This window comes from Rissa tridactyla, chromosome 9, assembly GCF_028500815.1.
Source record: "Rissa tridactyla isolate bRisTri1 chromosome 9, bRisTri1.patW.cur.20221130, whole genome shotgun sequence".
NCBI classification, from domain to species: Eukaryota; Metazoa; Chordata; class Aves; order Charadriiformes; family Laridae; genus Rissa; species Rissa tridactyla.
Window position 1 is genome coordinate 46,402,965 of NC_071474.1, and position 26,494 is coordinate 46,429,458.

The 26,494-nt window shown below is 46.2% G+C and overlaps 1 protein-coding gene across 1 annotated transcript in view; it reads left to right on the top strand.

The window, feature by feature from the left end:
- Window positions 1-6,018: 6,018 nt before the first annotated feature.
- Window positions 6,019-26,494, top strand: part of SH3BGRL (SH3 domain binding glutamate rich protein like) — a 38,302-nt gene continuing 17,826 nt past the window's right edge. The window contains exon 1 of the mRNA XM_054214921.1: window positions 6,019-6,239. Within this exon, the coding sequence (XP_054070896.1) occupies window positions 6,195-6,239 (45 nt within the window). The 5' untranslated portion in view covers window positions 6,019-6,194. The remainder of the gene's footprint in view (window positions 6,240-26,494) is intronic.

Sequence of the window (26,494 nt, forward strand, 5' to 3'; positions counted from 1 at the left end):
AAGCTCCACTTCCCCTTCTTTCAGCTTGCTCTGAGCTCACAGCAAGCAGGAACTGCAGGTTTCTTGCTGGACAGGCTCAGGGAAGGCAGGATTTAGTGTTCAGAGCACAAAAATGTGCTCTGTGCAGTCTGGGTCTCCAGTCAGGGGGAGCCAGGGACCAGGCAAGGGTGTCGGAAGACTTCTGGATTGTGTCTTCTGCCTTTCAGGCCAGCAGCCCTCTGAGAATGCCCAGTTGAACAAACTGGCTAAAGCAGCATTAAAAGAGTGACTTCCTGTTATTCTGGCTGAAATCCTGGTATCTGTAGTATTCCCTTCCAGGTACTTCCCTCAGGTACGTCAGGATAACTAAGTGCGCTTCAGGAGCACGCACAGGGCTTGTCAGAGCCAGGGCTGGCTGGAGGCTCGGAGCCGGGGGGATGGACAGCCAGTCTGGAGCACCAGGAAAAGGAGAGATTAAACCCAAAGTGGGAAGTTGTGCATGGCCAGCCCCTTTCTGGACATCAGTCAGCAGAGGGACGGGAAGGTGTCAGGGGCAGGCAACGGTGACAATGACACCATGAGCCCTGTAACACTGCTGTGGATAATCACCTTGCAGCCAGGCTGGCCGTGCAGGTGGCAGCAGGGAGACGGACCAGGATCTGGGCTCTGGCTGCTGATACCCAGTGCTCGCTGAGCAGGTCATCTGGCAAGAGCGGAGATCTCTGCTGGGGTTGTTCCGCTGCTGCAAAGCAATTGCTGGAGGAGAAATGCAGAACCTCCAGCCCTTAGGCTATCTGGCACCTCTGGCTTCAGTTTATTTTGGTTTTTTGGGTTTTTTTAATGCATAAAATATAGTCTGTCGAAAATATCTGAAAGGGCTGTCTGGCCTTTGTGTTGGACAAGGCTTGGCATACCTGCCCAGATGAGTTCTGGCAGGTAGTGGGGTGCAATAGGAACAAACCTGTAAAGCAAAACAGCCGGTGCAGAAGACCCATACGCCACGCATTTCGCAGCTGCTGCAGTGCAGTCTGTGTGTACCCGGAGTCACCCTCCAGCTTGGTTTCATCCGAATGCCATCAAAGGAGCCTGCTGCAAGGCTGCTGCCCGACGCTGGCACGGCACGACACGGCACGGCTCCTGCTGCTGGGAGATGACTCTGGAAGCACGCTGCTGGTCCCAACCACAGCACAAAGGCGGATGACCCCAGGTCTCCACAGCAGAGTTACTTCTGCCAGCTTCGGCTCTATAAATGCTGCACTGCCAGAACAATATCGCCTTATTAACCACTTTAAAATCACATATTCTGCCTTTATTTGCAAGCTGAAATCAAGCTGATGGCTACAGTCTGCATCCGGAGCCATGCTCTGCCGCCCCAACCAAAATCCAGCCTTGACCAAAGGGGCCGGTGCCTGCGGGGGGACCTGCCCGATGCTCCCGCAACGCGCGGATCCCCCCGCTCCGCCCTGGTCCGTCCCCCCGCGGCGGGGCCCCGCCGTGCGCCAGCAGGGGGCGACCCCCGGCCGGGTGACGCCGCTCCCGCGCGCGGGGGTGGGAACCGGCGGGTTTCGTCAGGGGACCCGAAGTGCCGCCGAAGGTGCACACCGCTGCTGTCACCTCAGGGGAGGTGTCCTCAGCCTTGCTTCGATCCCACTCTTGCCTCCAGCATTGCTCGTGGTGACGGCCAGGGATGCGTTCGGTCCGGGCAGCGTCAGCGCGGGAGTCGTGTTTGTGTTCTGTGTCGCACGGGCACACATCTCTGCATCCAATCACAGGATGATTTGGGTTGGAAGGGACCTTAAAGATCATCCAGTTCAACCCCCCTGACCTGGGCAGGGACACCTCCCACCAGCCCAGGTTGCTCCAAGCCCCGTCCAACCTGGCCTTGAACCCCTCCAGGGATGGGGCAGCCACAGCTTCTCTGGGCAACCTGGGCCAGGGGCTCACCACCCTCACAGCAAAGAATTTCTTCCTAATATCTCATCTAAATCTCCCTCTTTCAGTTTACAACCCTTCCCCCTCGTCCCATGGCTCCCCTCCCTGCTCCAGAGTCCCTCCCCAGCTTTCCTGGAGCCCCTTTAGGGACTGGCAGGGGCTCTAAGGTCTCCCCGGAGCCTTCTCTTCTCCAGGCTGAACCCCCCCAGCTCTCCTAGCCTGTCCTCACAGCAGAGGGGCTCCACCCCTCTGATCATCTTCATGGCCTCCTCTGGACCCATTCCAACAGGTCCATGTCCTTCTTATGCTGGGACCCCCAGAGCTGGACACAGTAATCCTGGTGGGGACACAGTACTCCAGGTGGGGACTTTAGCAATTACCTCCATCGTAGAGGTAATTGAGAGATTAAAAGCAGTAACAGCGAGTGCCGTGTTCTGTGCAGTATGGTTTACTTCCTCATGCAACCAACCGCCCTGTGTCTTGCACAATTATATATGAAAACAAGGAAACCCAGCCTTGCTGTTTCCAAACGAGAAGGAGGAGGAGAAGCAGATCTCCTGGCCTCCCCCGCCCCTTCCCACAAGCATGTTGGAGCAGGGGAGCAGCGTTTCCACCCACTATAAATCAGTATCACGCAGGGGTGCAGCAGGACACGGCTCTTGCAGAGCATGGGTGAAGTCAGAAGAGTCACCGTTTGCCTTCTGGCGCCAATGATTGGCAAGGCAGGTAGGCCAGGGCTGGAAATGCAGAATAGATTTCCGATTTCCTATTGAGAGCACTGAGTTGACATCTCCTACCGGTCACACGTTCCTGCATTTCGGGAGACAGATCTGGATCACCTTCTCCAGCAACAGCACAAGCACCATCAGAGAACCAAACCTGGCACAGTCTCATGTTACAAGCCAAATATTTGCAGCTGAATTCTGGATGTATTTCTCTCCGTGGTTACAAAGAAGCTGTGGAGCATTTGGAGAACATGTGCTTCCTGACCTTTTGCACAAGAGAGATTTTGCAGTTGATTACTAGAATATCTTTCACTGCGAGATTCTACTGCATTTCTTTTTTTAAAAAATAGCTTAATTTGCCAGTACACAGAAGCCCCCATCCTTGTCTGTGGTTTAAGAAAAAAGCAAGAAGATCTTTGCCGTTACCAGCAACATTTTTATCTGAAATCCCTGGATGACTCTGGGGTGGCCAATCCGTTGGGCTCTCCCTCGGGGAGCACTGATACTCCTGCTGCCACTGAAGCCAGCAGCAGTGCTGCCACTTACCCCATGTTGCTGCTTTATAATATGTAAAATAATATCAACCAAAATTCAACGGTTTCATTTTCCTTCCAGCGACAGGAATAAAAGATGCAGCCTGACAATATGGCCCTGTACAAAGACACGCTACAGCAGGTGCCCAAAGGAATCATGGAGATAACAATCATCACTGAGTGTTATATACAGATTGTTTTGTTGGCTGCACGAAAACAGGAGATTTTCCTCTTGGAAGCATAATGTCAATTTGTTAATTTTGTTTCAGGTTTTGGTCTACCTTGAGAAGGATAATTAAACTCTTCACAACTGTTTAATAGTGAAAACAAAAATAATACCATGGATTTTACATGAGTAGCCTGGGAATAGAAAATATTGTGCTTTTCTGCCAATAGAGTAGAAAATTTACTATTATGAGTCAAGAAAACCTGGTCGTTTCAATAATACCCAATTCATGTATTGCTCTTAACTTAATAAATCTTCTTTCATGAAGATAAAATGCCTTCTAAAGTGCACTTTTGAGAGCAATGATTATGCCAGTTTTTTTAGCAGGCAGGAAGACAAGGTGCAGCTCACTCCAGAAGAATTTCGACTCTGAGGAGCTGAAGCGCGTTAAGAGGAGGAGAGGAGAGCTGGCCAGAGAGCAGGCAGCCAGCCAGCAGAATGACAAGTGAGCCCAAAGTTCAAATAAACCTATCTAGCCCGTTCTCCACCTGCATTTTTTCATTCTTTCTGATAAGCTGCGGTTTCTACCTCTAGTGTTCCTTGCCGTGAATCAGATTACAGACTGGCACACAGCGTGGTGCTTCGGAGGAAATGGGAATTATCAGTGCATTTCTCTAGCAGCTGTGAAGGGGGCTGTACAAACACATCTGAAGAAACATTCCTGGAAGAATTTTAATCTCCTGGACTTAACTTGGTTTGTTTTAAAGAGATTAAAAAGTACACCATTTATTTTTATTAAATTTTGAAATTCCCTGAACCGGGGAATGTTTATTGTGTACCACCATCCTAAATAAATTTTGGTTTATTGGATTTTCAAAACATACATAAATCTCATGACAGTCTCAAACACTCAGATAAGTATCATGAGTAATATCAAAATTAGGCATGTCATCTTCAAAACAGTTCCCTTTCCACTTACTATTGGCAAATTAATAAAACAAATATAGGTGATGATTCAATAATTCAATAATAACTTGTCAATTCAACAGGCTTCTTTAAAAATCATGTCTGTGGTTTGAAAAAACACCTGATCATTTGAAACAGGAAGGTTTATTTTGTTTGGAAAAATCATTTCAGAAATACCTCCCCCCTTTTGCCAACAGCAGAACAAAACTCTTTCTTTCATCTTAGCATGTAGATGGTAAAATTTCAGCTTGCCATGTTTATCACCGTAAGTATTTTCCATTTTCTGTGAAGTTACTATCAGAATATATAATGAAATATATCTAAGGTAATATTTGGAGTATCAGAGGCAATTGGGAGACAGGGTCTGAATATAAATTTCCCTCAATAACGTGTCACCATGACTATAACAATTAAGAACTCTTCGAGGTCTCATCCAGCAGTCCTAATTAATACAAATGATGAAATACTATGTCGTGGAATTGCAGTGCATGATGGCTGGCAGTGTCCCTTTGGGCCTTTTGCACAGCCCCAGTTTCCTGCATTAGCTGAGAGGAGCAAGAACTCCCCGTCCATGGCACAGACACGAGCCGGAGAGGGAAGGGAAGCAGAGGGGCAGCTCAGGAGCAGGCAGACCCACTGTAGCGGTAGTGATATGTGTTCCTTTGATGGAAGATGCACTGTAATAATTATGCGAAGGCGAAGAATCATGGAATCACAGAATCACAGAATGGTTTGGGTTGGAAGGGACCTTAAAGCCCATCCAGTGCCACCCCCTGCCCCGGGCAGGGACACCTCCCACCAGCCCAGGTTGCTCCAAGCCCCGTCCAACCTGGCCTTGAACCCCTCCAGGGATGGGGCAGCCACAGCTTCTCTGGGCAACCTGGGCCAGGGGCTCACCCCCCTCACAGCCAAGAATTCCTTCCTCAGATCTAAATCTGTGCTCTTCCAGTTTGAAGCCATTACCCCTTGTCCTGTCACTACATGCCCTTGTAAAAAGTCCCCCTCCATCTTTCCTGTAGGCCCCCTTCAGACACTCGAAGGGGCTGTAAGGTCTCCCCGGAGAGGTGGGGGGAACATTTGTTGTTCATCTCCGTGGCCAGTCTGGCCCAAAACCATGACATCCATGCTGAACAGCACTCGACTGGACGCCCAAGCAGTCTTTTGGCATGGGCCAACAAGCCACTTTCACGCTGGAATATATTTTAAATGGAAATTTTTAATTCTAGTGTATCATCGCACAGTAACATCTGCCCATCCCAACCTTCTGTCACCCCTCCGAGTGACAGGCCAAGGCGAGGCAGAGGCACCCCCGGCAGGGCTGGAGGAGATGGCGTGTCTCCAGGGCCGAGGGGAAGCTGCTGCCGGACGGGGAGCGATCACGGCGGAGCCTCGGGGCAGCTCGGTCGTTCCCGGCCCGGCGGCCCTGAGGGGCGGCGGCCGCGGCCATGGCGGTCCCGCCGCCACCGCCTCGCCGCGGGGATGGAGGGGCCGCCCCGCCGCTCCTCACCCCCCGCCCTGAAGCGGCGGCCCCGCCCGCACCCCCGCCTCGCCTCAGCGGGGCTTCCCGCCGCCATGGCGCGGGCGCCCCCTCCCCCGCACCTCTCGCGTGGTTCATCGAGAACTCGCCTCGCCCCTTTCTTTCTTCCCCCCCTTCTTTTTTTTTTTTTTTTTAACCATTTTTCCCTCTTCCGGGCCGGGCGGCGATGACGGCTGGGCCGGCAGCCCAGTGAGCGCGGCGAGGCGGGGCGAGGCCTCCCCGCCACCGCCTCCCTCCCGCCCGCCGCCGGCTCAGCCTCAGCCTCAGCCTCAGCCCGCGCCTCGCCTGGCCCGTGCCGCTCGCACACACACACCCACACCTGCCCGGCTCCGCATCCCGCCGCCTCCTCTCTCAGCATGGTCATCAAGGTCTACATCGCCTCCTCCTCCGGCTCCACGGCGGTAAGGGGCGCTCCGGGAAAGTTGTGCCGGGCGGGAGGGCGGCGGTGAGGGGGCCCGGGCCGGGTGCGGGCTCCCCTCAGGTCGCCGGGAGCGGGCGGCGTGAGGGGAGGCTGGGGCGGCCGGGCTTCGCCGCCCTCGGCGGAGCGAGAGGAGCATCCAGCGCTCGCAGGGAGGTGTGTGTGTGCTGCAGCCGCCCGTCGAGAATAAAATGACATTTTCCTCGGTGATTTCTCTGCTTTTCCTGCGGGCTGCCTGCCCCGCTCCCACACCCGGGCTGGCCGCAGCGGGGCCGAGCCGGTGGCGCTTTCACACCCCTCGTCCTGCTCCAGCGAGGCAAAACCAACGCTGTTTGGGGTCTTCTGCTGTTGTTCTTGAAGTTTATTTCTAAATGATGTCACCTATCGTGTCGGTCTCCGTTTTCGATGAGTTTATTCCTCTCACATCGAGTCATTAATGGTGGCAGGCGTGTGCGGCTGGCATCCCAGTAGCTGCAGTTTCTGGCTGTGTGGGAATACTGGGTTTTGCCTCTTATGGCCCGGGTGTGTTGTAGGCAGAGCTCGGTCAAAAGGCTGTATTTTTCAAAAGGAAAATAAACAAACAAAAATATTGGGGGTTTGTGCCTCGGTTCAGGTGTAGCAGGGGTGTCCTCAGGATCATCTGATTTCTGTTTGATCTGCGTGGAAGATGCTCCGACTCTAAAATTCAGGGGATTTTGTCACCCTTAGTATGAGTGTGCCGGAGACCTACAAAATGCCAGAGACTTAGAAAATGCCAGCTATTGCAGTTAATGATCAGTGACTTTTACTGCAAGTAGATAAAGAGACTAAGCTGTGGTGATGCGATGACCTTTCATGTCACCGTTAGGCTGTGTACTTCAGGTGCAGGTTCCCAAACTTTCAGAGGACAGTGATGTACAGAAGATTAAAATTCTCCTCCTCCAGTTGAGTGCAGTCACTGATCTACTGTCTTCAGCAGATAAAATACCACGTTGGTAAGCTTTGCTGTTGGTGGCTGCGATGCCGTAACCCCTTGTTTAGCTCTAATGACAGAGGCTGAGCCCTGTAGTGGCAGAGTGCAGATGGCACAGGAGTGTGGACCTTGGGTGTCCCTGCCATCGCTCTCTTCCCATGTCATTTTTGTTCATCTTGATATCAATGCTGATATCGATGTGCTGGTGCTGCTTGTGAAAAGCACATAATTATCTGATGCTGATCCGGAGTGTGTCTTGAAATCGTAGTTCATTCATAAGGGGGGTCCAAAGGGATTTCTGCTGAGTTTATACAAAATGATCATCTGGAAGGAAAGAAGCGGTCATTAGCAAATTGAAAAAGTAATTCTTTCTTTTTAATACAGCTGTTAATAGGTTTCAAGTTGACTGATTCAGTTGCTATAGATTTTTATCAGTGACCTCTTAATGGCAGTTATTGATTTCTGTCTGTGTGGTGATACTAAGCTCCAGGGGTACAGCCACTGATCTCAATCCTGACTATGTTTTCCTGTTTTTAATTAGGTTTTTAATTATTAGCTTGGTGGTTTCTGCAATGCTGTCTCGTCCTTGTGTGGATTGTATGCGTTACAAGGCTCAATTCTGAGTTACTGCTGCCTTTCAGGCTCCTTTGTGCATCCTTGACTGTGGAATTTAAATATAGCGTTGGTGTAGCCTGTTTTTGTGGAATTTGAGGTTACATGCACATAATTGCCAGTTTTATGACATGTATATATATATGTATGAACTCATGTACTCATGCCTGTGTCTAAAGCTAGTGCAGCTCAAGTAATCTTGTGGTAATGAGCAGGACTTGCACGTTCTCAGTTTACTGAGTACACCGAGGGTATTTCTGTTGGCAGGGATCAGCCCAGTACCTCACCGGGTGGCTGTTTTCTTTTTAGTATAAGAATTTTAATCGATCTTTCCACCTAAAGTAAGACAGAGAGGCACCTATCCGGAGGGAAATGTGCTCGATGGCAACGAGTCAGTTTTGTGGGTCTTAAGCTGTTGGTGAGACAGGCTTTGCTTGGAGGACCAGAGGAGCCTTTCCGGGTGCTGAATTTGAAATAACCCACTCGGGGAATGGAAAATCCACATCAGAGGTGGTTGCTACAGAGAGATGGAACAGAGACAAAGCTGTTTCCAGTGAAGTAACTGAACTGGCTAACATCAGCCCTGTAAGGGCTCTCACTCCTGCTAAGTCGGGTTTGTACTGTCAGTGACGCCCGGCACTGTGTTATTTTGGTTTTTAAAAGGCTAGTTTGCTTGAGTAGAAGCAAAACAGAAATAAGTATAAAATCTCCTCCTTTCTAGAAAACAACTTCCCTGTTTTCTGTAAGTTGGCAAAGCTTTTTGTGAGACTCTGGAGAGCATCGTCTCCCACTGAAGGGAAAAAGGGTTGAAATTCCTGCACACCTCACAGCCTGGGGCTGTAAGTCTTGGAAGTGCCCAAATTTTGTGGTCTTTTATTGGCAAAGTCATACTTTGTTATGCAGTATAATTTGCCACATCATAGTATAGAAAATGTTTACCCAAGGCACTGCTCTCCACAAAGTTTATATTCAGTAGATGTATCTGTGAGGGAAAAATATTGTATGAAGCTCATGTCTAAGCAAAGGCATCTTCCAAGTATGTTTCAAGGGATTTCTGGTGAAGTTGACTGAATTCCTGTGTACCTGTGTCATTCAGAATCTGGGTATGGGTGTTACAGCGGAAAGTGTGACTGCCCCATGATGGGTTTTGCAGCACTAGGAGTTATTGTTCAGTGTTATCTTTGGTGTGTTTCATTGGTTGCAAAGTCCTTTGTTTGTACTTGATCATGGGGTTTGCTTTATACTCTGTATGGTAAAGGTAAAGGTGACTTTGGTTTGGGGTGGTTCATTGCCATGGTCCTCAGAAGTAGAGATAATTGAATATTCAGGAAGTTTATAATTAAGGACTCAGCCAAAATATGATTATCGCAGCCTTGGTCTGGCTTCCTACTTGAATTTCACCCCAGAAATCATAATGTAATAGTTTCAGCACCAGTTTACTGCTATATTTGGAAGTCCTGTATGGAAAGTTGCCCTTTCTCTTTAATCTTTCTCAGGGTGAAAGCTGTACTGGTGAGTCGTGGGCTGGGGCAAGGATGCGTGGGGGATTGTAATTACGAAGATGAGCTGTAGACACCAAAGGTGGGAATGTGCTTGTGTAGCTTCTGTCCAAGAGTCTTTCTCTGTGACATACAGTTGAAGTGAACAGTGTTACTTAGTATGAGACAGCGTTGGAGGCTACGAATGTAAAATGAGAGACGCAAATGCCGCATTGAGAAGCACCCAAGCGTTGACTCAAGCAGGGACTGTGCAGGCTATGAGAGTGATTTGACTGTAGACTTCTATTCAAGAGGCGAAAGGAGGAGAGGCCAAAGAGTAATTAGATTCTTGCTCCTGGAAGAAAAAGGATACAAGGAGGGAAGAAGCTGAATTGCACAAGTGCAGTCTGTGATTTTCTCCATTAGCATTTAGGTATTTTCTTGGGGTTTTGGGTAAGAAATTGCCCCAGCTTTCCTGCAGCACCAGAAACACTTGTGTACCGTCTTCCTGAAGGCAACTGGATTGCCAGTTTTATTGATCTTGTGTGGAAAGGAGCCAGCTGTTTACATTCTTCTCAGTCTTATAAGTGTGCATTTGTTGCCAACAACTGCATCGCTCTTGACTATGGACTTTGTCTGAGAGAATTGTGTTCGTTCATCTGACGTCCCCCCGCAAGCTACAGGAGCATGGATGAAACCTGAGGGCTGTGGCTGTGGCAGTAAAGTGCCAGCACTGGAGATGGTGGGCTCAGCTCCCTATGTGCTGCTGCCAGTGCTGTGGGCTGTGGAAACTGCTGCATTGAACCCCTGGTGTCCAGACCGCTCCTTGGAGCCGGGCTCCTTGTGTTTGTGGTCTACAGTCTGTGCTTCCATCTCTCCAGGCTCTCCCCGCCTTGCTTGTTTTGATGGCTGCGTGGGTGGTTTTCCTTCCTTGTCTCCTACAGCGACTGCAGACATGGCGAAAATAAGAGATGATCTCCAGAATCGGTGTCAAGAGTCCCATGATACACACTAGACTTGCTGCTGTCTAGGGATGGTTTTAGAGAGGAAAGGAAATTTTCGTTTATTTTTTCATTCACAAAGTTAGGGATGTGGGGGGTTTCATGTTTTTCTTGTATTGTTTTCTTGCTTGGGAAAGGATCTAGGTCTTCTCCTCCCTACCCACCAGGAAATGAAGTGGCCTGTGGTCTGGAGAGCGAACATTTGCTCACAATTACGCTTTTCTTTTCCTCCACATAACCCAGTAAGGCACAGGCACACTTTCTGGTGCTGCTGGGGATACATAGCCAGTGGCAAGTGCCTTCTAGAGCATTATGGGTTGCAACTGAGGGAGAACAGCTTTGGATAAGAGCAACTAGAAATGAGCAGAGGTGTGTAACCACCAGCTCTTGTCCCTGTCAACAACTCAGGGCTCTGTGAGGGCTGGTGAAGCTGCTTCATCCTTCTGAAGCAGTCCCAGTGAAGTAATACATGGAGAAATGGAGATTGTACAAAAAAAAATATATTTTGCAATTAATTCCCTCTAGGGCCTTTTTCCTTTGCTTATCACAATAAAAGCAAATATCACCATCCTAAGATTGAATGCGTAAAGTCTGCGGGCTTTCTGTTTCTGTGTTGTTTGGCTGCTTTGAGGTTTCTGAGGGGCTGGTGCTTTGCTGCCTGGACACCCCAGTGGAGCAGGGCTGTAGGAGGAGGTGGCTCCGTGCTAAGCCTTGCTGAAGGCGAGTGCAGCTACACAGGGTGGTTCTTTGCATCCAGCGTTTTTATCAGTGTGTATAATAACTGTGCTTTGTTCTGCAGTCACATTCAAGGTTGCAAATGTGTTGTCAAAGCCCGGATGCGTGTGGTCACATTTGTCATCCCGGAAGCCCTGAGCAGTGGCAGCAGACGTTCCGGAGCTGCTGATGAACTTCCTTCGGTCCGAACAGCGCTGCATGTAACTGCAGTTAACATGAGAAGAAAATAAGGATATGAATCTTTTATAAGTAGTTTTGTAATGTGATGCACATTTAGGTAAATCCACATATTTTGGGGAAAATAAGCTGCATCTGTAGTTTTAAAAACAGTCTCACAAGTGTATGTATATATGTATATATTTTTGTGATACTTAGATCATGCAGTTTATTTATTGTGGGTGAGAAGTGGTTTGTTAGTAGGCTTGGTATTGATTTTTAAACTCGTCTCTTGTGTAAACATAGTATGCATGAAGTACTTTTTTGGATACCCAGTGTTAACCAAACTTAATCTCTCTCAATAAAATGGTATGAATTGTTCTGAATTAGAGCTCTCAGGGTGGAAGACAAAATACATAATGCGAATCTAGCAAGGCAGTTAGCTAGGATGCGTTCCATCTGCCTTGTGGGGTTTTTTTTTTAGTCATTGTTCCAAACTGTAGATAAGTCAAATATTTTTCTTAAAATATTACATTCAAATTTTTAATAGAGCCAGAGATTAAATTGGCTGCAGTTGTTGCAATAGTTTTAATATATCAAAATAAAAAACATTCTACTGTGCTTAAGTAAAAACAGTTTTCTGACAGCATAAGAAAGATGGGAAATTACACTCCCAGTTAAGGCTGGGAAAGGCTTTTTCTGAGAATATCTGTAGATTGTATATGCAGGTATGACAGTGTTTATTTTGAGATGGTTCATCAGGATTATGTCTTTCTCATGCACAGCTTGGGGAGACAAGGCTGACTTTGTGGAAGAAGCTGAACGCTGTCAACTTGCACTGGCTTTGCTTGAACCCTGAACCGCAGCGCTTCTCGAGACACGATCCATACAGTGTCATGTCAGTGCTAAACACTTGTGCTTTTTTAATAAATATTTGTAAAGTTGAGCAAGAAACTTTTCTTGTCCTGAGGCATTGAAGTTACACTCAGAAAATTATAGAAGTCAGTGAATTGGCATGCGTGTAGCAAGCAGAGGATGCCAAAAACAAGTCTCTGCAAGGTTATTCTTATTCCTCCCAGAAGAGGAGGAATTGAGGAGAGAGGAGGCAAATGGAACTAAACAAACATTGATAGATTTCAGCTGTTCAAGCTCAAAACAGATCTAAAATATTCCCCTATATGATAAAAAGAAGAGCTAAGGGTGCGTCATTATCGTAGCCAGAGACAGATGAGCTCTGCCCTGCGTAGCTGTTCTTCCTGCTCCCCAACCCTTGAGCTGCTGCCCTGGAGCCACTGATCTTAGTTCCTGGCACTAATCAGCGACCTGGAAACCTGAACCAAATCCACAACTTATATCAATATTATGCTATTCAAGAATGTTTCTACTCAAACATGAAAATACAATGTTAAGGACATTTGTTTAACCCCAGACGCATTCAGGGGAGAAAATCAGTTTATGATTAAAGTACATTTGTTGGTCAGATATTTAATCAAGCCTGAAAGAGTTTTAATTGTAATGCTTATCTGCTATTACTTGTCCCAGAAAAAACCCTCCATCCAGGAGCACGTCCTTTCCAGGACAGCATCTCCAGCTTACTGTTAAGGCCATGTTTTGAAGTTCAGAAGGTAGTAAAGTGAGACCGAGGTTTAAGCTACTAGAAGAAAATGTGAAGGGTTAACATCGCAGTGCAGACTGACTAAAGTTAATGCCATCTGGATACAGCTAAAGTAGTCTTTGCATCCTGACTTAGTACTTCTTCTTGGTGGACTTAGTTTCCCCTGTGAGAAGTGGATGTGGTGATTTAATTTCTTTAATTAAGCTACCTGAAGTCTAGGTTTTTTAGGGATCTTTTTCCATACGTGAATACTGCCTTGCTTTAGTTTCTAAAGGTGCTCGAGTGTAAAATTTTAACTATTACCTAATAGTTGGGGGGGACCTATTGTTTGAATTGCTGTGGTGTTGGAGTGACGAAAAGAGCCAAAGGCAGCAGTGGTTTAAAAAAGGATCTCAGGGAAGTCTAGAAGCCACAAGCTGTCTTCCTGTGCTGGACAAATTGATGTTATTCTTTGTTAGACTCTTTCCCAGCGGACACGTGGATAGAGACAGAACAGAGGGAAGAATCAATACGCTGGCGGAGAAGAAAGCTGGGCCTCACAGCTGAGTTACCTGGAACAGCCACTGAGCATATGAATAAGGGTGATCCCTTGATATTGAATCCCTGGACTTCCGGAAAGTTGTGGACAAGCTTTGTCAGCGTTAAAAATATTTTTTTCATAAAGAAACAAAGCAGCTGTGGGATAATAGGAAAGGATTATTACTTCTTTTCTTTTTGGCTTCTATAATTACATACCAGTTATATAAACCAAATAACAGTCAAGACTTCGGAATATATAGGCAGCTTTTGCAATATGCAAAAGTTATAAGGAGATTCTACAGAGATCTGTGCTGCATCCTAAGCAATCCGGAGAAAGAGCGAGGTGACAAGGCTGTTGGTGAGGCGAGGTTGCACAGTGTGAGAGCAGCCTGCTGTAGCCGTCCCAAGTGGGAAAGTGGGAAGAAACTATCGTCGTCCTGTGCAAGAGTGAGGTTTAAACTGATACTGTTTAGCAGAGACGTCTTGGAGCTATACTAGGTAATTCTACAAAAATATCATAGTAGTGCTCATAAAAAGGAAACAATATGTCAGGAATTTTTAGGATGGGAGAGAGCAAAGGGAAAAAAACATTACCACTGTATAAATCTGCGGTGGGTCTGTATTAATAGACTGGAATTGTTGTCTTTAAATGATACAAAGAAGTGAGAAAAGTTACTAAGTAGGGTGAGGTGATCACTATAGGACAAACAACCAAATAAGGTAGAATTCTGCAAGAGAGAAAGAAAGAGCTGAAAAAGTATGAAAAATGATCAAATCATGTCAGGCGTGACATATCTTCAATATATTCATCAATGACCTGGATGAGGGGATAGAGTGCACCCTCAGCAAGTCTGCTGATGACACAAAGCTGGGGGGGGGGTGGCTGACACACCGTAAGGCTGTGCCACCACACAGAGAGAACTGGACAGGTTGGAGATCTGGGCAGAGAGGAACCTTATGAAATTCAATAAGGGCAAGTGTAGGGTGCTGCACCTGGGGAGGAATAACCCCATGCACCAGGACAGGTTGGGGGCTGTCCTGCTGGAGAGCAGCTCAGTGGGAAGAGACCTGGGAGTCCTGGGGGACAACAGGGTGACCATGAGCCAGCAATGTGCCCTTGTGGCCAAACAGGCCAATGGCATCCTGGGGTGCATCAAGAAGAGTGTGGCCGGCAGGTGGAGGGAGGTCATCCTCCCCCTCTGCCCTGCCTTGGTGGGGCCACACCTGGAGTGCTGTGTCCAGTTCTGGGCTCCCCGGTTCAAGAAGGACAGGGAACTGCTGGAGAGGGGACAGCAAAGGGCTACCAAGATGCTGAGGGGACTGGAACACCTCTCTTATGAAGAAAGGCTGAGGGATTTGGGTCTCTTCAGTCTGGAAAAAAGACGGCTGAGGGGGGATCTTATCAACACTTACAAATACTTCAAGGGTGGGTGTCAGGAGGATGGGGCCAGGCTCTTTTCAGTGGTGCCCAGTGACAGGACAAGAGGTAACGGGCACAAACTTAAGCATAGGAAGTTCCACCTAAACATGAGAAGGAACTTCTTTCCTTTGAGGGTGGCAGAGCCCTGGCCCAGGCTGCCCAGAGAGGTGGTGGAATCTGGAGTGGAGTCTCCGTCTCTGGAGACATTCCAAACCCGCCTGGATGCATTCCTGTGCCACCTGCTCTGTGTGACCCTGCTCTGGCAGGGGAGTTAGACTAGATGATCTCCAGAGGTCCCTTCCAACTCTATGGTTCTATGGGAGACCAGATAGGAAGTGATCATTCATAACTTTTCGTAATGCAACAACTTGGGGAGAGCAAGTGAGACTAGCAGGTGGCAGGTTCAGAATAAATGAAGTGCTTTGTTTGACAACATGTAGTTTAATGGAGAAAGTCGCTGCCAGAGAACATAGTGTATGGCAAAAATTGTATAGGCTTAGGAAGCAGTGAGACAAATTAAGGGAGAAAGTCTATTAAGGACTATTAAACATAATTACTACACCTCTGACTCAAAACTGTGGATTATTGGAGTCTGGGAAAGTATAATGTGGTAGAGCCCTCTGCGCTCAATCTGTTGGCGTTCTCTTCCCTGGGATCCGTGGCTGGTGGAGACAGGATATTGGGGTAGACAAGTGTTGGATCTAACCCAATAAAGCTGTTCTTCTGCTCTTGGATGAAATTGGCTCTTCTCCCAAAATTATGTTAACAGTTTGCATTTAAAAATTTAGAACTATGTCCAGGAAAAATGTTTGATTGAAAAGAATATATGTCCATGTTTGGGACATGTTGGTTTGGTTCTAATTTGGTGGTTATTACAAATGCTTGCAATTGTAAAAGTATTAGAAGACTGTGGACATTTGGGTGTAACTAGAAATTTCCCCTGAAATGTAAACAGATTCTGTATCTGTTTTATATTCAGACATACCAATGTGACTGAAATCTTACCTCTCTGCTTTGCAAGCTCTGAGATGCTGTGAGAGACTGTAGATATGAGAGGAACTTTTGACTATATTTGTCCCCTGTATCTTAGAAACTGGGGGGGGGAAGCAGAAGTTAATAATAATTCTGCTTTTGGTTTCCTCCTGAACACCTGCAGTTCAGTTCAGGAGCCAAGGACGAGGCTGTAAGAAATGCTGTATGAAGCTATTTGTTACGCAGTAGCTGCTGGCAGGCTCAAAACTTTCTGTTGAGAGATAAACGCTGAAATCTCAAGGCTTGGATGTTGAGTAAGACTTTGCCTGGGGAAGACTTGCCATTAGATCTTCTATTTTATTTATAATGAAACGCACTGTGGGATTCAGATCAGGATTGGGGTGTTAGTAACTGGGGGAGTCAGCATGAAGCAAGCTCTGCCGGGTGACATACAGCCTGTCTGTCCAAGGTTTGAGTTGGACACCGTGCTCGGGTGAGACTGGGGAAAGGTTTCCATTAATCAAAACTGAAATGTCACTCATTTTCCTGGGCTCTTGGGCGGGCAGGGAGATGAGAATGAGAGCTTGCAGGAGTGAACATGGCTGTTCCTCATGCATCTTGTCACCGGTCACAATCTCGACATTTCTTACATATGAAACATCAGCATTTGGTGATACAGACAGCAGGTGATTCCAAAACCAACATGATTTTGCAGCATGAACAGCAGATGCTGACGTACATCATGTTTAGACCTAAGTAATAAGGTGGGTGCATCAGAAACCCCTACTGCCTTAGGCATAGGTGAAAATAAACTGGCAAAGCCCAATGTAAACAGAACACAGGCAGCCTCTGGGGAAAATAACAGTAGTTTTCACATCAAACCGCATTTTTATGAGAGTAGTAGTTTCCAGGCAGGTTTAAATGGCACATCTGTATTCACCTCATGGGATGAACCTTTGGCCATGCTAATGTCACTGGGAGTTTTGCCATGGACTACAGCAGGACAAGATTTTACTCCTTAGGAAATACTTAATGCTGCTTATCCAAGATCATTCCTGTGCACATGTTGCAAATGTACTTGGCCAGAGCAGCAGCTGCAGAGCAACTGGCAGAATGGGAGAGGAGCAGAATAACTCGGTGAATGAATTAAAAATACATCCCAAAACTTTCTCAGTGGACATGGACAGAAAGGAAGTTCAAGTGAAGCTGATTAATAGATAATAGATGTTGAGGTTTTTTCCTCCTAGGCAGGACATAGAATATATGTGAGTAGAAATAAAAAGATAAAAAGGGGCGGGTTTACAAACTTACTAGTGACCTGATAATCCTGATTAAGAACTAGAAATTCCTTTCCACCCTGTAATGCAGATAAGCAAGTCTCATGGTTCTGGTGGCTAAGTCCGTGGAACCTTTGTACTTGAGCAATCTTTTCTAAATTTCGGCTTCCTTTCCCCACATTAAAATGTACCAGGAGGTAGCTGTGAGAGCCTCCGTTTTCACCCACAGAGGGTGGCCAGGGAGGTGGGTGAGTCACCATCCCTAGAGGTATTTAAGAAACGTGTAGATTTGGCACTTCAGGGCATGCTCTAGTGACAGAGATTGTAGAGGGTTTTTTGTGTCTGTATGGTTGGACTTGATGATCTCAAAGGTCCTTTCCAACCATGAAGATTCTGTGATTCTATGACTGAGGTTTGAGTTATGCGTGCTGTGAAAAGATCAAAGTAGGTCCATAAAGCAATCTTGGGGAATGTTCCTTCCAGGAATCTACACCTGTATAAACTGAGGAGCAGCTGGACAGGCAGCTATGTCTTACATATAATGATTTGGGACCAAAATTAGCAGCTTGGAAGGCATTAGGATAGCCATCGCCTCACATTGCCAGACGTCAAGCATTAGGCTGAGACTGAAGAACGTCAGGGGAATGAAGCTATTTTGGCTGCTCGCCCAGGCCTAGAGAGCTCCGTCCTACAGTAAATTAACAGCTGGGGGACTTAATATTTAAAAAAATAAAATGCAGCGTGTATTTGTCTTAGTTTCTGATTGTGGCATGCGGATGCTAGCTTACACAGAGGCAGAAGGAAGCTTGTGGTTTAAAAAAAAAAAAAGGCAGATACTATGGTGACAAGTGTGATCTAAAAAACTTAGAAAAGCCAGTGGGGAGCTGCAAAGTGACGTCCAAGTCGTGGCTCTGTCAGTGGCCATGCCATCCACTGAGGCGTGGGCAGCATCTGGATTAGTGCTCTTGGTCTAGGGTGGAAGGTGGCACTCCCCTTCGGGCTGCAGTGATGGAGTGGGTGAGAATAGCTTGTTGATGGGAAAGACCTTACTGTGTTGGAAAATGCTCAGTTTTTTTAAATTCTTGTAAAGAGTGACTGCAGGATGTCTGCTGAGAAGCCCTCTTGAGAGCAAACCCCCAGGAGTTGGCCTTCCTGGCTACTGCAAGCAGAAATTGGCCAATTCCTGTATTGCTTCAGCTACCAAAAGTATTAGAAACTGCAACGTGGCCAATTCTTGCAAGCTTTCTATTAACCTCCCTCTCTTCCCCCCCTCACAGACACAGTTACTGAAGTTACAATATTTTGTCCAAGTCTGCACTAAAATAAAGGGGGAAGGGGCGCCCACAGGATGATAAGCACTTGAAATGTTACCCAGGCAAATTAACTGGTCTGAAAGCTGGTGCCGATACAGACTATCATCTGTTAAATCTTTCGTCTCCAGGATGCTTTGGCGTGGCTGTACTGACCCACTGTTCTCAATACAGCCTGACTCTTTCTGGAAAGAGAAGGAAAACTTGTATTTAATCCATAGCTTTTCTCTTAATACACTCTTCCTTTGTACTATGATATGTAAGTATTTTAGTTCATGAAAAAAGCTTTCTTCTCTTGAAAAAAATTCTTTGGTTTAGTTTTAGAATAGCAGACATCAAAAAGACTCTTTTGCTAAATAATGTCTGTGCTATATGAGTTCTTCGAAGACAGAAAGTAATACAGAAGAGAAGCACCTGGATTTAGTGTAGGATCCCTGAGGTCATGCTATATTTCCTCTTAAAGTAGTTTTTTATTTAAAGATAATAAATGCCTGGCAGTATAAAGGCAGTGAAACAACAATTAATGCTGTAAACTTTTAGTCTTGTCAGTTAATTTAGTCTCTCTGTGTGCTAAACCATACATGAAATAAACCTTCTTTTTATTGCAAACCACAGGAGCCTCATGCAATACTTGTCTGTGCCTTTAACTCCTTTCCTAACCAGAGTTCAGCTCTCCTCAGATAAACAAAACAAAAAATGTTTTTCCTCTCTACTCTCTCTGCCATGCAGGGCTCCTCATCGCCACCATAAATCCACAGATCCTGAAAAATAATTACATTAGCAGCTGTTTCAATAAACACCGCAAACTGTAGCCCTCTGCTGTCTCTGGCGCGCGTTGGTCTAAGGCTGTCTTCTCAGGCTGCTTCCCTGGTAAATATTAGCCAAGTGCAGTGAAGACTCTGGAGTCTGCATTTCAGGCTGAAGCCCTTTTGAAAGTTTCTAGAGCAAGCAGACAGGTTTTCTATGGCACCCTCAGTGCCTTTTCCCCCATTTTTCTCAGACATATTGAGAACTTTTGAACGTCTAGAAATTTATCATGTTCCATAGAGTTTTCTGTGACTCATGTGATGCTGAGCCTTATTATCTTGTTGGAGATTAGTCTTCTGTGTGTTAAATTGCATTATGGTCAGTGTTTAAAGCCTGGTTATGAGGCTGGGTTGCGGTGTCTTTGATACTGTTTGTAGAAACAGCCAGAAATGATCCCTAACCCAAATAACAAAGTAAATAAGCAGTGATTTGAAAAAAAAAATTTCCTGCTAACTAACAACTTAGGAAAGGAAGGTCTGAGAGGCGAAGGGTGCATTCAGATATGTTCAAGAAGACTGTGACAGAGGTAGCTTAGACTTTAGAACTTTTTTTTTTTCTTCCACATAGCAAAAGCTCCTCTTTCCCAAGACTTGTTTCATGCCTCAGATAAGGGGGCACAGCAGAGAGGCTAAGGTTGCTGAGATGCTGAGGCTGTAGAGACACCGGCAATACACAGGAGAAGAGGCTGTTGCTGGAGGCTGCTCTGTGCTCGGGTCCTCCCTGAGTTGCCCATTGAGCATCCTAGGGCCAAAGGAAGGGCTGAGCACAAACAACTTCACTTTCAGTCATGGCTAACCAGGCTGGCACTGCCTGGAAAAGGGGACATGAAGAGGTACTGGAGAGCCCACATGCTGGCTGGTGGCTGGGGAGCGGGTGGCTGTGGGGCTGTTCCCAGGTCCGTCAGTGGTGGGACGGCATCTCCTCCCTGTGGAGATGGACTAGGTGGACCAGGCATTTAGTACTGGCACTAACCCGAAAGGCTTTCTCAGTGCGCAGGTGGGAATGTTAGATGAGGTTTCTTGAAGCTTGTAGTTCTCTGCTGTTCTGCCTGAGTTGTGCCAGACAACTAACTCTGTGAATGTCAGTAATGATTAATGAGGGGAAATTCAGAAGCTGTGACAACAGGTTTGTTGGTAGATTTCTGCTTTCCTGCTAACCCTAAACCTTGGTCAGATAAGTGGAGTTGCTGGAGATGCTCTGGCCGATACACCTCAAGTTCATTCCAGACCCTGGGGAAGTTTTTGTTAAGTAGGCGCTGGGGTTTGCGCTTCCTTCCCATGGTAGTCTTGGAAGCCTCGTGATTGCTGCAGGATAATGCAGTGTGTGTTTGGTTCCTTTGTCTGCTTTTCCTGGCGCTCTCATGTTTGTGATATTAGTTTTATGCTGTTTTTTGGGAGGAGCGGATCTGTTTGTTTTTATTTAACCCTGTGCAGAGTTTCGATGCTGTGACTAGGAGCACGTTAGAGTCCAGGGAAATACAGCCTGCCAAGCTCCAAGTCTGCTGCAGAAAACAACTGTGCGTGATAAATGAGGAGTTCATATTCTGCTGCTGCTTATGCTTTGTTAACGGATAACCGAGATAATGGAGCCTGTATTCCTGCGGTAGGAAGCTGTGTGTCCGTTGGTTTTGGACCAGACGAGCAGTTTTCAGGCTTATGAAAGTCAAATGCCACAAAATTGACTTAGAAAATTGCCCAGGGTCAATTTATTTTGTATTGTAATGGTGGTGTTTTCCCTTTGATTATGGCAGTTCTGGGTGCTGCGACGGTTCATGGATGGTGTCAGTGCACGTGGTTAAAGCTATGGCTTTGCAATACATCAGCGTTTCTTTACATTCTCATCTAAAACAAGACAAGCGGAGGCTTAGGTCTGGAAGCTTGATTTTGCAAGATACATTTATTTTGGCTAACTTCAGTAGTCTAGTCACAAAAGAAACTACAAAAAATCCCAATACATGAATATTCGCAGTTGCAATGAATGGAGCAAAGGCCTGGAATAGGAATGGCCTGAGGCCACGGTTTGATATATGCTTTCAGTTGGTATTGTTGCAGAAGAAGGAATCATGCATCTCCTGGCCCGTTTCCTTCCCTGCCCTGTTCCTTTCCTTGTGATGGCACAAGCACCTGCATGTCAGCATGGTGAGCTGGGTCGAGACACCCCAAAATAATACTGTTGTGTGACTGTTGTGTGACTTTGTCTGGCTCTAGACCTCCTCCACGTGGCTGTACCAAGGCATATGCTGACGCAAGAAGGGGTGAATGCGTGTTGAGAGACAAGCCTTTGGAGTTCAAGGAGTTGGTCTTTTTCTATAACCCTGATTTATGCAGGTTAAATGTACACAGTCCCAGCGATGAGCTGTGTTTCCCCGACAGTCCCTCCTGGATAACCAGCCCTGGACCCAGCGCTGGAGGAGGTGAGGTCTGGGAGCAGCGTGGGCAGAGATCCTGCACGAGGATGAGCAGGTTTTTGGTGCTGGAGAGGTTTGGGTGTCTGAGTTTCAAGCTCCTGCCAGCCAGTACCCAGAGACGCGAAGCTGCTTCAAGTGCAAAGTTCATCCTTAATCAAACAGGGCCCCTGGTGGGGCTGTTTGCAGAAATCACATGAAGGGAGGGGGGAATCATGCTGTCATCGCTCCTCCCCGGGCCACAGGGGCCTGAAGCCCGGCCTGAGCAGAGAGTTAAGCAGTAGTCAGGCATCCCCCTGTTTTAAATCAAGTGCAGATCCTTCCTTTTGAAAGAGGACAAATGTAAGTCTGACACCTCTCCAGATCTGAAACACCTCGCCCAGCGTTCAGCAGTTGGAAGCTTCATTTGCATTCACTGTTTTTCTGTGTTCAGGCTGTTAGGTTGTCTACAAAAAACATGGACTTAGCCAGGTTTGGTGGCTCTTCTAGTAACAGCTCTGGTGCTACCAGCCCCTGCTTGAGACTTTTTGGGTTTTAACTCCTCCCTTGCCCAGCTGCTGGGGATCTTGTGTTTCACGTGTGCAGAAATACAGTGTAAAAAGGCTCGCTGCCACCCCATGAGCAAACGTCCCTATTTTTTGGATGATGATAGAGATTTTAAATCTTAAAATCTTGCATTAAAATCTCTGAAAATGGAAGCTCTAGCTCTGTGGAGATTGTTTGTTTTTGAAATCCAGACGAATAATCCCGTTGGGCATTGCTGTCACTTTCCACATAACTTTTTTCTAAAAAAAAAAAAAAAAAAAAAAAAAAAAAGAGGGGAAAACCCCAAACAAATAAAAAGCTAATCTCTGGATGTTTGGAGAGGTGACTGATGGTCCCCACAGGCACTATATATCAGCCAGTGCAGTAATGTGCTTAGGGGTATTGGGATGCCAAGAGCACCACAGTTTAAAAATCCAGATAATATATGGTAACTGTTCATACTGTATATACATCTTTGTCTGAATTGCATGGGGGGGTGGGTGGGAGTTGTTCAGACATACAGCACAGCCAAGGTTTTTTATTTGTTGCGCTTTAGTCACTAGTATCAGTCTCTGGCCAGATGGAAAGCTTTCTGTAGGAATGCCGCTTACCTGCCAATTGAAAAGTAGTGTTGCGCAGGGTGTAGTAAATCCAGGTAACTAAGAACCATGATGTGGACTACACAGAAATCCTTATTTTTTCCCCTTGAATTTAGAATCAGATCACTTTTGAATCATGTAATGTATAGTGGTTCTTTTTCCCACAACAATTAATAACCTGATAGTATAAGTTAGTGCGTTGGGCACAGTGCTTATAAGCATAGAGCAAAGATGAGCACCCACGGAGTGGGTGTCTTTGGTTATTTGAACCAGATCACAACAGTAAATTAATTCCTTTGTATTGGAGTTCTCAGTTTAACCATGTAGCTCCTTCCTCCAGGATGACCTCTGAATGTGTTTCCAGCTGAGGAGCCAGAGATAACTTGGGAAAACCTTTCCTTAAGAAAAGTGAAGCACGTGAGAGGCATGCATGTTTATTGTAGCACAGAGAGTTAATCTGTATTTGTGATAAAACCTTGAAATAATGTTCTGTATTACTTCTATGCTTCTAGTCTTTTAAGAGGCAATGGCTGCTATGGAGAAGAGCGTTGGCATCCTGACTTCTGCATTACTCTGATTTGGCAATAGTGACTCTTTTTAAGCACTTTACAGAATTAATAAGGGCAACTAAAGCAGACACTGCAGGGATGTTTAACTTTTGGGGGGGTTCGAGGAGTCATGTTGCATCTGATCTGCACAGCCATCCACAGCGCTGTTTGTGCATCTGGCTAGTAGGCTTATGGCTGAGCTGGACTCCTGGGCAAAACAAGTTGGATGCTGCCAATGTAGTACATGAGCTTTGGCAGGCCAGGAAATGCTAAATGAGTGACTGAAAAAATATTGGGGAGTGGCTGGTAAGGAGGAGAGTTAAAGAGGAATGCGCAATATCACCCTCCTTTTCCTTGCAGCCAAAAGAGAGAAAGATTTGCTTGTGAATTTGGTGGCTTCGGTAGAAAAAGAGGTGGATTTTCATCTGACAGAGAACCATTTTCATGTCCTGGAACAAAATCTGAAGTTTATTAAATGGTACTTTTATACATTGTCTTCAGGTGTTCCCGATGATAAGATGTTCTGCGTTAGAAACCTGGTAGCACCACAATAGTCCTTGACAAGCAGGTGTAAAAGGATGACACAATTCCTACACACACGCTCCCCCAGCACTTGGGTGTTATTTGTTAAGAGCAGAATTTGACTTAAGCTGTGATAATATGTTGATCCTTAAGGTGCCTTCATAGAAAGTAAACTTAAAGCACATTAAAAAGTAATCAAGCCTTCATTAGGCAGGGCTGCTACTGCTGTTTGCCAGAAGCTGAGAAGATATAAATAAGGAAATGTTACTTGTCCTCATACTTGACTAATGGGTAAAGGAATCTGCTTTTGGCCACTGCTGGAGGAAAGTAGCTAAACAGACATCCGATGCGATGCAGCAAGTCAGTTTTGACCTATTTATGGCCTTTTAGTATCTTTCTTATTAGAATTTGACTGTAATAGAGCTGTGGTAGAATTGGCTGTATTGCACGTCTGACGTAAAACTAGCAACATTCAAAAATCCTGCTGCAACATTAAACTCAAATCCTGTGTACATTTAAGTGAAAGAACTAGTACCATTTAAGTCCAAATGTTTTTGACTGTTCATATCGTGCAACACTAAAAAAGATGAACTTCTTACAGATTTGCTTCTGTCAACTACTTGTGTGATTATGCCAACAACATGACTGAGGGGTTGCTTAATGCACTCCAGCCTTGAGTTTTGCTAGCAGATGTCTACTTTTGTAGGTACCAAGTGAAAAATACCCCAAATCACCACATAGTATAACTGTAAAGAGGCTTTGGAACTGATTTCTGTGCAGTTGCTTTCCATGACGGTTGTGCTTGTGTTGCACGCTGTTCACAGCACTGTATTTACACCTCTGCCTGAAATGGTGCGACACTGATCACTCACCTGGATCTCCCCGGGGTGGGAAGTAACACTGTCCTGTGTGCATCCAGTGGTGATGGAAACCAGGCGTTAGTGGTCTTTACACCATTACATTTCCCAAATGTGCATCGTACTTTATGAGGCACAAAAGTCCTGGCCTTGGGCAGTGTGTGCTGTCCCACCATTCGGGTGTATACACACGTGCACAGTGCATGTACACACATACATAGTGTACGTACACGTGTACATAGTGCAAAGGCAGCATCCAGCTGGGTGCTGAGCACTGCCCAAGGCAAGGAACGAGCGGGCAACTCAGCAGCCTTTCAGAAACAGGGAGCCTGTGTGGGTTACTGCAACTCCCGATGTTCTTTCACAGCATAAGTGAATGTGTGAGATCCTGTATTTAGTGTTCTCCTGTAATTCTGAACAGAATTAGGCTGAGATTAGTTTTTTAAATTAGTGTCTTCCACATGATGATTGTATTACTTTATTCTTTCCGTTGGAGCAATAGAGAAAAGGTTTCTTGTTTTTCTTACTAATTCCATGAACTTCAATAGCCAGTCAGCGACATAGCAATTAGGAACCTGCTCAGCAGGCTGCTTTCCTGGGCTGTACCAAACAGAGGAGCCAGGCCTGTGTTACTGGCGGAACTTTTCAAAGCCAGACTCCCATTGGGAATTTTATTCCCTTTGCAGTCTGTGTCAAAGAGTAAATAAAAGGGAGTGGGAGTTGGGTCCATAAGCGCCCTGGGCTCTGTTGATTATCTCCCGGACTTTATTACTATTACATGGAGGTGACATTAGCTTTCATGTTTGGTTCTTCCGGTAGGAAAAAAAAATTGTTGAATGCAGTGGGGTCTTTTGACTTGGGTTTTGTTGGTGTGGGGTTTAAGAAATTTTTATGCCTTGGATTATTGAATGAATGCACTTACAATGGCATTATAATCCATAAGAGAAGCTTTTATTTTTGTTCTCATGAATCAGCTTTTCCATTTATGTAACTTTCTACAGTTTCTGGAGCAAGTTGTGGTTTTGTTTTGGGAAGTACAGACTTTGTCCTTTGTTCTAGCTATATTCTTGGCTTGTGCTGCAAAATCTGAGCTGTGGTGTGGTACCTTACGCCTGGATAATGCCCCATTGCAGACAGACCACGTGCTTCCAGATGTGATGCAACCTCCAGGTTAGGTTGAAAAAGCTTTCACTAGCCTGGATTTTTCCCTCCAGTCCTGCTCTGAGTGGTGGTTTTGCATGCTCTCACCCCAGGACTTCTTCACTTTAAAAAGTGTCTTCCGGAGCCACACATGAGAAATGGGAATCTGGTTGCTGCTCTCGAGCCCATTCCCTCCTTCCCTGCGTCCTGGGCTGGCACGTGGTGCTGATGCAGCCCAGGGACAGTGGGCGCCTGGTGGCAAGAACCATGTCCAAGCTTTTGGGAGCAAACCACATCAAGAGAGGGCTGCTGTAGCAGCTACGCAGGATATGTGTCGATATGCCATGGGCTTTCCCAAAAGGCCCTGGAGGGAGAGAGTATGTACATATGGAACCCATCTGGATGCTGTCTAATTTCTGCAAAAAAAGCAGCACAAGTAGAGCATGAGCTTTTCCAGCCTCCTGTTTTTGATTTAGGTCACCTAAGTTCACGGTGGTTTTGCTGTATTTGTCCTCAGTCTCATTCCTTACGGATCAGAAACCAAGCATTGTGAGAGAGAATGATGATATTACTACGTGTAATGCGCAGCCTAAAATAGACAGAACAACGAAGTGGTTTGAGTTCTGTAATGATAATTGCCCAGACCTAAAAATAGGTAGATGTTCTACCAGGCAGAGAGAAGCAAGAGTGAGACACAAATCGCTGGGAGACACCTCAGAGACAGCCTGCAAAGCTCTGATCAAGCAGGTCCTTTCTGTAGGTGCCTACAAGTTTCCCACCCTTTGACCG